The sequence below is a fragment of the Mesoplodon densirostris genome, chromosome 3 (assembly GCF_025265405.1).
Source record: "Mesoplodon densirostris isolate mMesDen1 chromosome 3, mMesDen1 primary haplotype, whole genome shotgun sequence".
Lineage (NCBI taxonomy): Eukaryota > Metazoa > Chordata > Mammalia > Artiodactyla > Ziphiidae > Mesoplodon > Mesoplodon densirostris.
The window spans coordinates 63,504,988-63,523,155 of NC_082663.1; the positions used below are offsets into that span (position 1 = coordinate 63,504,988).

An 18,168-nucleotide genomic window follows, 5' to 3' on the forward strand; every position below is an offset into this window, starting at 1 on the left:
AAGTATTAGCATTAAAAAATCATAATATTTTTTATCTCATCACATAAAATTTCAACAAATTGTTCACATATGGATTAGACATATTAAGCATGCACAGTTTTCATTTTTAAAGCTTACCTGAACTCTAATCTAAAGATTCATTATTTAGTACAATAACAAGGACCGTATCATGTCAGTTTAAAATGAGAATGACCACAATTCCACAATGAACTTATCTTAAAGCGTGTGAGGACCTCATAAATGTCTTTAGTATAAAAATACTTTAAAATCTTACACACTTTAATCAACCTGTTAATTTTTACCGATATAATTTATTTACAAGGAAAAAATACTGGCTAAAATTTTAGAACATTATTATTACTTATATAATAATGTGTATAAATTGAAATAATATATTACCAACAAAAGGTAGCTTTCTCCAAGACCAGTTAATGAAACATAAATGTTGTTTTTGGAATTGCCATGTTTTTGCAAAGTGATGAAATTAAGATTTCTTTGGTATGAATATACAAGCTAAGCAGAATATATAATATACAAATATTTTTATATAGGTACACTGGTATGTCTGCTGTTAGCCCACAATATAATATGGTTTTGAAAAAATAAATTAATATCATATTCTTTCTGAACACTAGGGATCTTCATTTTAGTATCTAAAATTTCCCCAACGTCTTAAAATAAGCAATTAAATAGAAATATAACTTACTGAAATGGTACTTTTTGAAAAATATTAGATACAATGATATTCATATTTTTAGTGTTTAGTGTCCCTCTACTTGGCTGACATTTAGTTTATTAATGTGCAACCAACAATACAATTGAAAGAAAACAGCTCAGAATATAGACTTGCTATTATGCTAAACAAGTTTCTAGTCCTGTGGGGATTTTATGAATTACCAATCAGTATAAACGTGAAGCTGCATTTATTGACTCCAGCCCTGCCCATGTACTGGTGCCTGCTGGTCCCAGCATGTATGCACCTCAATCGAAAAAGCAAAGAATTGATTATTTGTGTGAACTAAATAAAAATGTATTATATGTATAATTTTCTATGTGCTATTGATATGGGAAGGAAGTTATGTTTGTGTTTTCAACAACACATTTTGATGTCTTCTGCACAAATCACTCTTCAGAAATTATATTCTGTGATAATCATATTTCTAAAAGATTAGAATTATCATTTAAAAATCTCTTAAAACAACTAAATTTATGACATCAAACTATAGAGTAACACAGTATTTGTGAAATACATTTATATTTATATATGTCAATCTTATATTAAGATATATTTTTTAATTGGCAAGGGTGCTAAGGTACAAAAATAAATAATACCACTTAGAATAAAATAATCTATGAAATTGAAATGGGAATTCAACAAAGTTTCAATTTAAGGAATACTATGTAAAATCAAGTTATTCTGGCCAAACCTAGAGATTATCTTTCTCAAATATGTTTAGACACCAAACAATTAAAAGGAAAATCAGCTCCCACATGGTACTAAATTTATCAAAACAAGAGCTACAGGTACAAAATAGTTCTAAAGTATTAACAAATAACATGAAAACGAAAGAAAATAATTAACTACTTAAGTAAAGATAAAGTTCATGGAAACACAAAAAAAATAGGAAGAACATAAAGAAAATAACTTTTACAAAATAAAACTGATGATTTTAGATATTTCATTATATGGTTTTAACAATTGACTCTAGCCTAAACACTGCCAGAAGAATTGATTATTCTGGTATATTCAATATTCAATATTCTATACAACTTACAGAATTAAAATAAAATGATCTACTCAGATTTAAAAAATAAAAATATTGGTTTCCCAAAAACAGACAGTTAATTTCCATCTCACTGTGTCAATAGTAGCTTTTTATATAAGGGGAAAAATAAATCACTCCAACAAAACTAGCAATGAACTCATCAAATTCAAATGCAGTTTTCCATTTATGTATTTTTTATATTAAAGCAATAAACATGGTTCATTTATCTTCCCTTGGTTGCCACGTTTTTCTGTGCTGTTGCTATGAACTTCAGCCATTAGCTGTGCTCCAAGGTAAACTACATGAACCATCAACAAAAGTGACACTCCATCTATGGAGTTCATATTTTCACCAGATTATCTATGCTAGTTGACAAGCTGGTAATGAAAAAAATCACACTAAGCAAATGGTTCCTCTAATAACAATAAATTTTCTATAAAATTATGAAGGGTACAAAACATTTCCTTGCATCTATTTTGTCATGAATTCTAATTAACGTTGCAAAAACCTGAGAGTGCTGGGTCATCACAAGAAGTGCATCAAGGTTTGATTGATAATATGGTGTAAGTTGGCCAATGCAGCCAAGATTTTCTTCTCTTAAATTAATGGCCATCCAACTTGCCCTAATCATACAGCCCAAATGATATTCCCCTTCTTATTTCAATTTTCTTGAGGCATAGAAAACGGGAAAGATCAGTCATTTATCTTCTAATAGCTGGATAATAGATTTAACACAATAAAACATCTGCACAAACGAAGAGGTGTGTTTTTTTGCCCATAATAGTGAAGCTTTTACCAACATTAAACCAATAACTTATAAAATGGTGTCTTACCCTCACAGCTTAGCTATGAACTACCAATATATTCACTAAACATCATTTTGTAACTAAATTAAGAAGAAACTTTGTCATAAAAAAAATATAAATAAACAACTCAGATTTTCAGTAGGCACTGACCTAATTTGTTTTCCTAAGAAACTGTTTTCTATTAGAAAGTTAAATGCTACAAAAGGATTTCTTTAAACTTAACCTGAAAGGAAAAGGAAATAAACACCTTTTGAGGTGTTCTAAATAAAAGAAAGAAGGTTCACTACAAAGCTTAAATTGCTCAACAAGTATGAATTTCTACATTTTAAAGAAAAACAAGAGAAAGTATTATAAATTTTAAAAAGGAATTTATACCTGAACATTAGGAAAGGTTTTCAATAAAGAAGAAAAGTGTTTAGGATATGTTAAATAGAGAAAATATGATGAAAATGATAAATGTAGGAATATACAATAAATTATATTAAAAAAAACTTATAACAGTTGACTGTGTATGATCAAGGATAAATAAAATGGTCCCTTTCAATTATACTGACAATTTTAAGCTTCTACTATACCTTTTAAAATTTAGATACCTTCAGACAACAGTTATCTAAGGAACTCTAAAATGTTCTTCTAGTTACATTACCATAACTGTATTCCTAATCCCAAAGTGACTTATTTTGGGGAAAGGACTATTCATATGACAAATACTGGTCTTTCTCCAGTAAAAGTGAACATTTCTATTATATTTTAATAAGCTTTTTATTTCTACCTTTCCTTAAAATGAGAATTATACAACTAATTTTCTTTGAGATCTCAATTTCAAGAAAATCTTCCTTTAGGCTAAAAGAAGCAACAGAAGGTATATCTCATAATCAACAGAGGTTAAAGAAAGAAAAGTTTTTAAACATGGTAACACCTTTCAAATTTATATTTATCATTATCAATAGCAATGTTATCATCATCATAATGATCCCAAGAAGCTCCTGCTGACAGCAAATAAATTCCTTTTCAAAATGTGGAAATAAATTAGACCTGGTTCATTTAATTAGGAAATTTTTAAACAAAAATGATTTAGGATTACTGATTTCAAATGTCAATGCTAACATTATTAATTACGGGAGGGGAGAAGAAATATAGCTGTATCCCTTCAATATATTATACGTGACAAGAAAAAGTAATAATAAAGATAAGATTCATAAATATCTATATAGATATCAGAATATTTTTAACCTTTCTACATCAAATTATAACCTCACAAAGGAAAAAATTATCAGAAAGCAATCACAAAACATAATTAAATACAGGGTAGACAAGTTAATGGTACCTAGGGAAATCTGAATCTCTCAACCGAAACTCAGAAAAAGCAAAAAGATTAAAACTTAAGTTCTAAGCATAATTAAAATACAGAGAATCTCCAAACTTCGATTATACATAAGTAGAAAAATAAGTCCTAAATCCCAGAGAGTTATCTTTCATGTATACATCATAAAACCTCACAAAGATCTATGACAGTCTGAAACAACTGCCCAGAACAAAGCAGACAGGAGTTAGTGGTGGGCAAAGGAGGGAACTAAAATCAAAGGCAGAGAGAAAGAAAGGACCCTAAGTGTGAAAATACTAAAAAAGATTCCTGGGAGATCAGAGCAGATACAGGGAAGAGAAATCAAAGGAGAATAAGATACAATGAGGCTACCTTGGAAAGGTAAAGTTTCAAAAAGAAACAAGTTTCAAAAAGAGGTGGATGAAAAGGAGCACCTTAAAAACTGTAAGGTGACAGAAAAAAGAAATAAGAAGAGGAAATTTAGGCCCCTACAAGAAAAAAAAAATCAGAATAATCTTAGGACATACACCCCTTCCTATATATGTCCTCTCCACAAAAGCCATCTAATAAAAAATCATACTTTGCTATTCTGACAGAGAGGGTGCTCTTATACTAGGAATCATGCAAACTACCTCATATTCAAACCACCAACCCTGTCCAAAGAAACGTAAAGATGCAAGTAATCTGTAAGTATTGAAAACAAAAAATGAAAATCAAGACAATTCAACTCATGAAAATTACCCACACAAAAATCAATGATGAGACTTCCGGGTAAGATGGCGGAAGAGTAAGACGCGGAGACCACCTTCCTCCCCACGGATACACCAGAAATACAGCTACACGTGGAACAACTCCTACAGAACACCTACTGAACGCTGGCAGAAGACCCCAGACCTCCCAAAAGGCAAGAAACTCCCCACATACCTGGGTAGGGCAAAGCGGAGAGATCCCCACACAGAGGATCAGTGCCGAGCGGCACTCACCAGCCCGAGAGGCTTGTCTGCTCGCCCGCCGGGGCGCGCAGCGCTCGAAGCTGAGGCTCGGGCTTCGGTCAGAGCGCAGGGAGAGGACTGGGGCTGGCGGCGAGAACTCAGCCTGAAGGGGGCTAATGAGCCACAGCTAGCCGGCAGGGAGTCCGGGAAAACTCTGGAGCTGCCGAAGAGGCAAGAGACTTTTTCTTCCCTCTTGGTTTCCTGGTGCGCGAGGAGAGGGGATTAAGAGCGCTGCTTAAAGGGGCTCCACAGACGGGCGCGAGTCGAGACTGAAAGCGCGGAGCCCAGTGACGGGCGTGGGACGCTGGGGCTGCTGCTGCCGCCGCCAAGAAGCCTGTGTGCGAGCGCAGGTCACTGCCCACACCGCCCTTCCGGGAGCCTGTGCAGCCCGCCACTGCCGGGGTCCCGGGATCCAGGGGCGGCTTCCCTGGGAGAACGCACGGCGCGCCTCGGGCTGGTGCAACGTCACGCCTGCCTCTGCAGCTGCAGGCTCGCCCCGCACTCCGTGCCCCTCCCTCCCGCCCGGCCTGAGTGAGCCAGAGTCCCCGAAGAGGCTGCTCCTTTAACCCTGTCCTGTCTGAGCGAAGAACAGACGCCCTCCGGCGACCTACACGCAGAGGCGGGGCCAAATCCAAAGCTGAGACCCAGGAGCTGTGAGAACAAAGAAGAGAAAGGGAAATCTCTCCCAGCAGCCTCAGAAGCAGCGGATTAAAGCTCCACAATCAACTTGATGTACCCTGCATCTGTGGAATACAGGAATAGACAACACATCATCCCAAATTGAGAAGCCCGGAGTCAGTGCTGTGCCTCTGAGGTGGGAGAGCCAACTTCAGGACACTGGTCCACAAGAGACCTCCCAGCTCCACATAATATCAAACGGCAAAAATCTTCCAGAGATCTCCATCTCAACACCAGCACCCAGCTTCACTCAACGACCAGCAAGCTACAGTGCTGGACACCCTAAGCCAAACAACTAGCAAGACAGGAACACAACGCCACCCATTAGCAGAGAGGTGGCCTAAAATCATAAAAAGTCCGCAGACACCCCAAAACACACCACCAGACGTGGACCTGCCCACCAGAAACACAAGATCCAGCCTCATCCACCAGAACACAGGCACTACTCCCCTCCACCAGGAAGCCTACACAACCCACTAAACCAACCTTAGCCACTGGGGACAGACACCAAAAACAATGGGAACTACGAACCTGCAGCCTGCAAAAAGGAGACCCCAAACACAGTAACATAAGCAAAATGAGAAGACAGAAAAACACACAGCAGGAGAAGGAGCAAGATAAAAACCCACCAGATCTAACAAATGAAGAGGTAATAGACAGTCTACCTGAAAAAGAATTCAGAATAATGATGGTAAAGATGATCCAAGATTCTATTTCCCAGATCCAAAATCTTGGAAATAGAATAGACAAAATGCAAGAAACAGTTAACAAGGACCTAGAAGAACTAAAGATGAATCAAGCATTGATTAAAAACACAATACATGAAATAAAAAATACTCTAGATGGGATCAATAGCAGAATAACTGAGGCAGAAGAATGGATAAGTGAGGTGGAAGATAAAATAGTGGAAATAACTGCTGCAGAGCAAAATAAAGAAAAAAGAATAAAAAGAACAGAGGACAGTCTCAGAGACCTCTGGGACAACATTAAACGCACCAACATTCGAATTATAGGGGTTCCAGAAGAAGAAGAGAAAAAGAAAGGGACTGAGAAAATATTTGAAGAGATTATAGTTGAAAACTTCCCTAATATGGGAAAGGAAAGAGTTAATCAAGTCCAGGAGGCACAGAGAGTCCCATACAGAATAAATCCAAGGAGAAATATGCCAAGACACATATTAATCAAACTGTCAAAAATTAAACACAAAGAAATCATATTAAAAGCAGCAAGGCAAAAACAACAAATAACACACAAGGGAATCCCCATCAGGATAACAGCTGATCTCTCAGCAGAAACTCTACAAGCCAGAAGGGAGTGGCAGGACATAATTAAAGTAATGAAGGAGAAAAACCTGCAACCAAGATTACTCTACCCAGCAAGGATCTCATTCAGATTTGATGGAGAAATTAAAACATTTACAGACAAGCAAAAGCTGAGAGAGTTCAGCACCACCAAACCAGCTTTACAACAAATGCTAAAGGAACTTCTCTAGGCAAGAAACACAACAGAAGTAAAAAACCTACAATAACGAACAGAAAACAATTAAGAAAATGGGAATAGGAACATACATGTCAATAATTACCTTAAATGTAAATGGACTAAATGCTCCCACCAAAAGATACAGATTGGCTGAATGGATACAAAAACAAGACCCATATATATGCTGTCTACAAGAGACCCACTTCAGACCTAGAGACACATACAGACTGAAAGTAAGGGGATGGAAAAAGATATTCCATGCAAATGGAAACCAAAAGAAAGCTGGAGTAGCAATTCTCATATCAGACAAAATAGACTTTAAAATAAAGACTACTAGAAGAGACAAAAAAGGACACTACATAATGATCAAGGGATCGATCCAAGAAGAAGATATAACAATTGTAAATATTTATGCACCAAACATAGGAGCACCTCAATACATAAGGCAAATACTAACAGCCATAAAAGGAGAAATCGACCGTAACACACTCATAGTAGGGGACTTTAACACCCCACTTTCACCAATGGACAGATCATCCAAAATGAAAATAAATAAGGAAACACAAGCTTTAAATGATACATTAAACAAGATGGACTTAATTGATATTTATAGGACATTCCATCCAAAAACAACAGAATACACATTTTTCTCAAGTGCTCATGGAACATTCTCCAGGATAGATCATATCTTGGGTCACACATCAAGCCTTGGTAAATTTAAGAAAATTGAAATTGTATCAACTATCTTTTCCGACCACAATGCTATGAGACTAGATATCAATTACAGAAAAAGAGCTGTAAAAAATACAAACACATGGAGGCTAAACAATACACTACTTAATAACGAAGTGATCACTGAAGAAATCAAAGAGGAAATTAAAAAAATACCTAGAAACAAATGACAATGGAGACACGACCCAAGACCTATGGGATGCAGCAAAAGCAGTTCTAAGAGGGAAGTTTATAGCAATACAATCCCACCTTAAGAAACAGGAAACATCTCGAATAAACAACCTAACCTTGCACCTAAAGCAATTAGAGAAAGAAGAACAAAAACATCCCAAAGTTAGCAGAAGGAAAGAAATCATAAAAATCAGATCAGAAATAAATGAAAAAGAAATGAAGGAAACGATAGCAAAGGTCAATAAAACTAAAAGCTGGTTCTTTGAGAAGATAAACAAAATTGATAAACCATTAGCCAGACTCAACAAGAATAAAAGGGAGAAGACTCAAATCAATAGAATTAGAAATGAAAAAGGAGAAGTAACAACTGACACTGCAGAAATACAAAAGATCATGAGAGATTACTATAAGCAACTCTATGCCAATAAAATGGACAACCTGGAAGAAATGGACAAATTCTTAGAAATGCACAACCTGCCAAGACTGAATCAGGAAGAAATAGAAAATATGAACAGACCAATCACAAGCACTGAAATTGAAACTGTGATAAAAAATCTTCCAACAAACAAAAGCCCAGGACCAGATGGCTTCACAGGCGAATTCTATCAAGCATTTAGAGAAGAGCTAACACCTATCCTTCTGAAACTCTTCCAAAATATAGCAGAGGGAGGAACACTCCCAAACTCATTCTACGAGGCCACCATCACCTTGATACCAAAACCAGACAAGGATGTCACAAAGAAAGAAAACTACAGGCCAATATCACTGATGAACATAGATGCAAAAATCCTCAACAAAATACTAGCAAACAGAATCCAACAGCACATTAAAAGGATCATACACCATGATCAAGTGGGGTTTATTCCAGGAATGCAAGGATTCTTCAATATACGCAAATCAATCAACGTGATACACCATATTAACAAGTTGAAGGAGAAAAACCATATGATCATCTCAATAGATGCAGAGAAAGCTTTCGACAAAATTCAACACCCATTTATGATAAAAACCCTGCAGAAAGTAGGCATAGAGGGAACTTTCCTCAACATAATAAAGGCCATATATGACAAACCCACAGCCAGCATCGTCCTCAATGGTGAAAAACTGAAACCATTTCCACTAAGATCAGGAACAAGACAAGGTTGCCCACTCTCACCACTCTTATTCAACATAGTTTTGGAAGTTTTAGCCACAGCAATCAGAGAAGAAAAGGAAATAAAAGGAATCCAAATTGGAAAAGAAGAAGTAAAGCTGTCACTGTTTGCAGATGACATGATACTATACATAGAGAATCCTAAAGATGCTACCAGAAAACTACTAGAGTTAATCAATGAATTTGGTAAAGTTGCAGGATACAAAATTAATGCACAGAAATCTCTGGCATTCCTATATACTAATGATGAAAAATCTGAAAGTGAAATCAAGGAAACACTCCCATTTACCACTGCAACAAAAAGAATAAAATATCTAGGAATAAACCTACCTAAGGAGACAAAAGACCTGTATGCAGAAAATTATAAGACACTGATGAAAGAAATTAAAGATGATACAAATAGATGGAGAGATGTACCATGTTCTTGGATTGGAAGAATCAACATTGTGAAAATGACTCTACTACCCAAAGCAATCTACAGATTCAATGCAATCCCTATCAAACTACCAATGGCATTTTTCACAGAACTAGAACAAAAAATTTCACAATTTGTATGGAAACACAAAAGACCCCGAATAGCCAAAGCAATCTTGAGAACGAAAAATGGAGCTGGAGGAATCAGGCTCCCTGACTTCAGACTATACTACAAAGCTACAGTAATCAAGACAATATGGTACTGGCACAAAAACAGAAAGATAGATCAATGGAACAGGATAGAAAGCCTAGAGTTAAACCCACGGACATATGGTCACCTTATCTTTGATAAAGGAGGCAGGAATGTACAGTGGAGAAAGGACAGTCTCTTCAATAAGTGGTGCTGGGGAAACTGGATAGGGACATGTAAAAGTATGAGATTAGATCACTCCCTAACACCATACACAAAAATAAGCTAAAAATGGATTAAACACCTAAATGTAAGGCCAGACACTATCAAACTCTTAGAGGAAAACATAGGCAGAACACTCTATGACATAAATCACAGCAAGATCCTTTTGGACCCACCTCCTAGAGAAATGGAAATAAAGACAAAAATAAACACATGGGACCTAATGAAACTTCAATGCTTTTGCACAGCAAAGGAAACCATAAACAAGACCAAAAGACAACCCTCAGAATCGGAGAAAATATTTGCAAATGAAGCAACTGACAAAGGATTAATCTCCAAAATTTATAAGCAGCTCAGGCAGCTCAATAACAAAAAAACAAACAACCCAATCCAAAAATGGGCAGAAGACCTAAATAGACATTTCTCCACAGAAGATATAGACTGCCAACAAACACATGAAAGGATGCTCAACATCTTTACTCATTAGAGAAATGCAAATCAAAACTACAATGAGATATCATCTCACACCAGTCAGAATGGCCATCATCAAAAAATCTAGAAACAATAAATGCTGGAGAGGGTGTGGAAAAAAGGGAACACTCTTGCACTGCTGGTGGGAATGTGAATTGGTACAGCCGCTATGGAGAACGGTATGGAGGTTCCTTAAAAAACTACAAATAGGGCTTCCCTGGTGGCACAGTGGTTGGGAGTCTGCCTGCTAATGCAGGGGACACGGGTTCAAGCCCTGATCTGGGAGGATCCCGCATGCCGCGGAGCAGCTGGGCCCGTGAGCCACAACTACTGGGCCTGCGCGTCTGGAGCCTGTGCTCCACAACGGGTGAGGCCGCGATAGTGAGAGGCTCGTGCACCGTGATGAAGAGTGGCCCCCCTTGCCACAACTAGAGAAAGCCCTCTCACAGAAACGAAGACCCAACACAGCAAAAATAAATAAATAAATAAATAAACTCCTACCCCCAACATCTTCTTTAAAAAAAAAAAAAAAAAAAAAAAAAAAAAAAAAAAAAAAAAAACTACAAATAGAACTACCATATGACCCAGCAATCCCACTACTGGGCATATACCCTGAGAAAACCATAATTCAAAAAGAGACATGTACCAAAATGTTCATAGCAGCCCTATTTACAATAGCCCGGAGATGGAAACAACCTAAGTGTCCATCATCGGATGAATGGATAAAGAAGATGTGGCACATATATACAATGGAATATTACTCAGCCATAAAAGGAAATGAAATTGAGGTATTTGTAATGAGGTGGATAGACCTAGAGTGTGTCATACAGAGTGAAGTAAGTCAGAAAGAGAAAGACAAATACTGTATGCTGACATATATATATGGAATATAAGAAAAAAAAATGTCATGAAGAACCTAGGGGTAAAACGGGAATAAAGACACAGATCTACTTGAGAATGGACTTGAGGATATGGGGAGGGGGAAGGGTAAGCTGTGACCAAGTGAAAGAGCGCCATGGACATATATACACTACCAAACGTAAGGTAGATAGCTAGTGGGAAGCAGCCACATAGCACAGGGAGATCAGCTCGGTGCTTTGTGACCGCCTGGAGGGGTGAGATAGGGAGGGTGGGAGGGAGACGCAAAAGGGAGGGGATATGGAAACATATGTATACGTATAACTGATTAAATTTGTTATAAAGCAAAAATAAATAAATAAATAAATAAAAATCAATGATGAAGCAAAACAACAACAACAAAAACCCAACTGTAATACAACACTTCAAAATGAATTAAGTTGCCTCAAAGAAGAATTTCAAGATCAGAAAAATGAACAGGAATCAGAAATTGAAAAACAGACGACAGAAATGAACTTTAAAAGACATCAGGAAGAAACAAGTTGAAACTAGAAAAGAAATAACCAGACATCGTAATTAAGTTGCAAAGTGCCCCTGGCAGAAAACAGTTGAATAAAAATTTAGGAAGGGGCATTAAAGAAAAGTACAAAAAGAACCAAAGAATGAAAATGAGATAAAGAAGTAAAAAGGTTTAGAGAGATAATGGTTGAAATGTAAGACAGGCAAAGAAAATGCAACTTAGAGAAAATTGAAATCCCTGAAGAAGAAAAAGTAACAATTGAACAGAATTAATATTTAAAGCTTCAACAACAACAACAACAGTTTGCCAGAAATAATATAGTTTCTAAATCTATATTTTAAAAAGCCTCACTGGGTACTAGGAAAAAAATTGACCCATATCAACTAACCCTGAGACACCAGGTAAAACTATTATATTTCAAAGATAAAGAGAAAATCCTCAGTGTCAGCATCTTACTTAACACAGATACATTACAGGCATTTCCTTTAAACTAAAACAAGGCAAGGATGCCCACCATCTCCACTACTATTGAACACTGTACTAAAGTTATAAACCAATATAATTAGACAAGAAAAATTAAAATCATAGGTATTGGAAAAGAGGAAGTAAAATTATCTGTTTGCAAATGATATGATTTATTTTCTAGAATAAAACAAATGGAGATTGAAAGATAAAACTAAATCAAACAATAAAAGAATTCAGTAAAGAAGCAGGATATAAAATTACCACACAGAAAATCAATAGCTTTCTTAAAGAACAATATAACAAGTTCAACCATACAATGATAAAGCGATTTCAATTTACAACAGCATTCATAGAAGTAAGGCTAACGATAAATATAACTCTAAACCAATATTTAACTCAATTAGTAGTCCCCATCTCACTACTCTTCGCAGAGTACATGCTAGCAATTCTGAAACAATACTTTATCTGCATTCTGGGACTGAGTAAATAAGTAAATATATTGTGGATAATGCAAGTCACATTTCTTAATGTTGGAAAAAAGGAAGTTACAAATATGAAAAGGTAGGACACTGGAAGGAACGTTGTGCTCTTGCTCTGGAATTAGAGGATTCAGTATAAACTACTGCTGTTTCATATGGATAGAAAAATAGATATAGGTGTTTTTTTAATTTTTAAAAAATAAACGTATCCTATATAACACTTTAGAAATGCAGAGTGCCTTATAAATGATAGACAGTCAAAGCTCCCAAAGGATCTACCTATGAACTCTGAGCATGACACAGACCATTTGGGAAGCAAAACACTGAAAATAATAGAAAATACCTAATTACTATCACCAAGAATATTAACAAATTAATTCTCACAATTATTCAACAACTATTAAAGACCTACTATGAACAAGTACAATATTTTTTTCTACTGTATTTTGGAAATAAATGGTCAGAACCCAAGAACAGACATTCTAAATTTACAAAGAAATTGTATTCTTTACATTTCTTTTTGAGTCATTTGTTTCTTATTTATCCTTTTATGGTGTCAGGCACGTGCTAAGGGTTTTATATACAACAGCTCTTTCAACACAAACAAAAACTTTATACATGGGAAATTATAAGCCCTAAAAATTTGCAAGTTGAAACTTATGAAGGCTTAACACATAGCTACTAAGTGGTGGAACTTCAAACACAAATCCAATTCTGTTTAATTCCAAAGAAGGTAGTTTTTACCTGTGACATGCTATATCTTGTTAGACATGCACACGTTATATACGGAGATTTCATTTCTATGCCATACAACCAATTTCTTTTAGTTTATTATGTAGCAGAAATCATGGCAATCTACATTAAAACAAAGGATCTGTTTCTTACAGATCTTAGTATTCTCCACAGTACCTGGCAAATGTCTTCAACACAGAAGAAACTAAATGTTTTTTTTATTATTACTAAAATCAAGTTAAGCACAATTATCAACAATATTGATTTCATATTTGGGTCTAGAAGGAGATAACAAGTATGCCATACAGAAGACAAAAAGGAATCAAATTTCTTTTCTCTGTCTTCATTATGCCAACCACTATAGAAGAAATGAAGATTTCTGCTACATTATAGACTAAAAGAAATTTGCTGAATGGCCTAGTCTCCAAATATAGTCTCAGATAAATACAACATTTTCAAAAATACGCAGTGAAAAAAATCATTGAAAGAATTAACATATACAACATATCCATTGAATACAAAAAAAAAAAATCAGTGAAGAGGAATGAGGAACAAAAAAAAAGACCTAAGACTTAGAAAAACATAATGGCAGCTATAAATTCAACTGTATCAATAGTAACAATAAATGTCAGCTGATTAGGCAATCTAATCAAAAGGCATACATCATCAGACTAGACTTAAAAAATGTATGTTGTCTACAGGAGACACACATTAAATAAAAAATACCAACAGGTTGAGAGTAAAAGGAGGGAAAAAGATATACCATGTAAACAGCCATTATAAGAAAGTTGTACTTAAATAGGACAAGATACCATTTAAAACAAAAACTGTTACTAGAGATTGAGACATTTTACAATGACAAAAGGAAGGTAAAACAATTATAAATACAGATGCACCAAATACCAGAGCTCCTAAGTATATGAAGTAAACACTGACAGAATTGAAGGGAGAAATAGACAGCTCTATAGCAATAGTAGACTTCAACACTCTGCTTTCAATAAGCCACAAGAAAGAAGATCAACAAAGAAATAGAAGACTTGAACAACACTATAAACCAATTACACCCAAGAGACATCTACTGAACACTCCACTCAAAAAGAGCGGAATATATTGGGTTGGTCAAAAAGTTTGGTTGGGTTTTTCCATACCATCTTATGGAAAAACCCTAACGAACTTTTTGGCCAACCCAATACACTCCTCTCAAATACATACTGAGCATTCTCCAAGACAGACCATATGCTAAGTCATATAATAATAGCTATATGAGTCTAGTGGTTATTGTATCAGATAGCTGCTATATACAGATATACGTGCACCTGGGTGATACCATCCTAAGATGAGCTGGAATCCTTTTCCTGAATAGTTTTGAGCCATATATATGGGTGCAGAAGCCTCCATCAAAGATACCATTACACCAGCTCCTCCAGAGGTCTGCTCAGAGACCCCATGCATCACTATTTGTAGATCTCATTATCATGTCACTACACACAAAGAATAGGAGTGGAATAGGAAGGAGGAAGAGACATGTACATTCCCAAAAGATGGGAAATTTATCCAGTAAGATCATTCTACCGAGCCAATAAAACAGCATTATACATATGAAAACATTATAGTATTTAAGAAAAAAAATGCTTGTAATACTAAAACACACTCCTCTAATTTTTCATTATCTCTTTAATACTGAATACTCCATTTTAAAATAATTATTTGTTCCCAAGTGATTCAGCCTTTAAAAATCCTAATAAATCATTGCTTAAAATAAAAAAGCTGACCTTAAAAGCAGTCAACAATTTAGCCACAGGTTAAGAAAAGAATTTTCTTTCCCCAACTTTCTCTTCTTCAGATTCTGATGAAGAAACATGTAACAAACTAAAATTCCAAATGCAATCTTTCTCTTTACCTGGACATTTTTATTCTTCAAGGATTTTAATGAGCTCCATTAATATTTATACCATCTCAAAATCAATAAGAATAATTATATCAAATATACAACAGTAAAATGATACTATGTAAATAAAGCACAATTTTACTTGGACATAAAAAGATATTACTTACTGTGCTTTTATCCTTCAGAAGCTTTTCAATTATTTGAATTAACATTTCCTTCTGCTCTGGATCAAGGCTAAACCATAAAAAGAAAAAAATTTACATTAAGGTTTTTTTCCTTTAATTCTAACTTTAAATGAAGCTAATCATTTCAAGGATATTGAAAAATTTTTAAAGTGGGGGGAGACTTATGTCTAGACAAAAATAAATAGAAAACAAATTTAAAGTGGAACGGGTTGATTTTTCCCACAGATGTGCCCTAATCTTTCTATCTAAAGTTGCTCATATTAATTAAACCCAGATACCAATACCATTAAGAAAATAGTTAAAGAACAAATCCACTTCTTAAAAAGAAGTTGGAGGGCTTCCCTGGTGGCGCAGTGGTTGAGAGTCCGCCTGCCGATGCAGGGGATGTGCGTTCGTGCCCCAGTCCAGGAGGATCCCACATGCTGCGGAGCAGCTGGGCCCGTGAGCCATTGACGCTGAGCCTGCACATTGGGAGCCTGTGCTCCACAATGGGAGAGGCCACAGCAGTGAGAGGCCCGTGTACCGCCAAAAAAAAAAAAAAAAGTTGGAAAGCCTTAAGAAAGTAATTGCAAGTAGATAAACCACAAAATCTTTTTTTAACTGGGGGGAAAACAACAGGATAGCAATCATTTTTGAGCATGGACACATAATTGTCAAAAAGAAATATACAGAATTTCCAAATAAGAATTTTGCACCATTCTAGTTTACTGATAGAGACATGCATAATAAAACCTGCCATCTAAAACCAAGAAATATAAACAAAGGCCCACATACGCACAGAATTGACAGATGCATCTAAACAGCAGCTGTAAGCACTGAAATATTGTTAATAATATAATTTCTGGGGCTTCCCTGGTGGCGCAGTGGTTGAGAGTCCACCTGCCGATGCAGGGGACACAGGTTCATGCCCCGGTCCGGGAAGATCCCACATGCCGTGGAGTGGCTGGGCCCATGAACCATGGCCGCTGAGCCTGTGCATCCGGAGCCTGTGCTCCGCAACAGGAGAGGCCACAACAGTGAGAGGCCCACGTACCGCAAAATAAATAAATAAATAAATAAATAAATAAATAAATAATATAATTTCTTCCTAGCATAGAATTCAACTGTTCATTTACTGAGAAGCTAAATGATGGGCATACAAAGATAAGTAAGACAGTCTAATAAAGACAGTCCCAAACATAATCATACCATATAATGGAGGTATATATAAGGGATTATGGGGATAAAGAAGAAGGACACCAATGGAGGCAGGAAGGTTGTGGAGGGTTTCTTCTGGGAAGTGACATCTCAGATGAATCTTAAACAACTGGACTTTAGAGCTGGAAAAAGTAGGAAATATTCTAGGTAGAGACTAAAGGAGGAACAAGAGATGGTAATGAGATAAAAACATTTTATGTAGAGGACTAACAGGCAGTACTGAGCTACGAGACTGTAAATTCAAGACAAAGAGAGGTTAAATGGAGCCCAGTGATGGGCTTTTAAACTATCGTAGTGAGCTTGGATCTTATTTTGTAAGTTGATAACAAGAAAGGATAATGACTAAGAAGTGTGAGATAACTCTGTCTGACAGTTAACCTAAGAAAATGATTTTTTACTTTTCACAAACATTATATAAGTTTACTACTGACCATTATAATTATCTGAACATTCAAACCTTTTAATTCTTTCAAATGCCAACAACAGACTCCCTTCTCCAGTCTTTCCTAACTAATGCCATTTCTTTACATCTTTACTTTATGAAACCCTATATGATAATCTCTGAGCCCTATCCTATCAAAGGCATTGTTAGTGTGCCTTTGTATGTACATATTTATCATATAGCAATATCTTATTCAATTATAAATTGCCTTTAATTATTTGGCATACGTTTGATTTTTTTCCCTCAATAGGGATGTGATACCACATCTCCTATCATTTTCATACATCTTATGCATGTAACACAACACTAGAAACACAAAATGATCCTGATAAAAGTTTGTGGAATAAATGGTAACAGAAAATAATACCAAATGATTACAGATAATAATTATTTTATTTAGGCAAAATGTTTTCCACAGAGATCAAGGTATCATACGATAATTTAATAAATATCATATAAATATGGTATGGTGCTATATTTAAAAATCAGTATTAAAATAATATTTAATAAAATAGCTCTGGAAAAGAATCAGGCAAGGAAGGGAACAGCAGGATCAAAGACGGAAGAAGGGGGCCTCCCTGGTGGCGCAGTGGTTGAGAGTCCGCCTGCCGATGCAGGGGATACGGGTTCGTGCCCCGATCTGGGAGGATCCCATATGCCGCGGAGCGGCTGGGCCCGTGAGCCATGGCCGCTGGGCCTGCGCATCCGGAGCCTGTGCTCCGCAACGGGAGAGGCCACAACAGTGAGAGGCCCGCATACCGCAAAAAGAAAAAGAAAAAAAAAAAAAAAAAAGACGGAAGAAGGGGTAACAAAGTGAGTTGAGACAATAACACACTTAAGATTCTACCCTGCAATAAACAGGAAAAAAAATCTTAATTTTCTAATAACATATGTGTATGTGTAATGAGAGATGGACTATATAAATGATAATTCAATTTCTGATTATTTTTAAGTTATAAAATCCATAAATTATCACAGGCCCTAACAGGCTCACCAATAAAAAC

The 18,168-nt window shown here is 35.9% G+C and overlaps 1 protein-coding gene across 1 annotated transcript in view; it reads right to left on the minus strand.

Annotated features, from left to right (window-relative positions):
- AP3B1 (adaptor related protein complex 3 subunit beta 1) overlaps positions 1-18,168 on the minus strand; it is a 281,724-nt gene that overhangs the window by 191,643 nt on the left and 71,913 nt on the right. Inside the window, exon 6 of the mRNA XM_060093077.1 lies at positions 15,508-15,574. Within this exon, the coding sequence (XP_059949060.1) occupies positions 15,508-15,574 (67 nt within the window). The remainder of the gene's footprint in view (positions 1-15,507; positions 15,575-18,168) is intronic.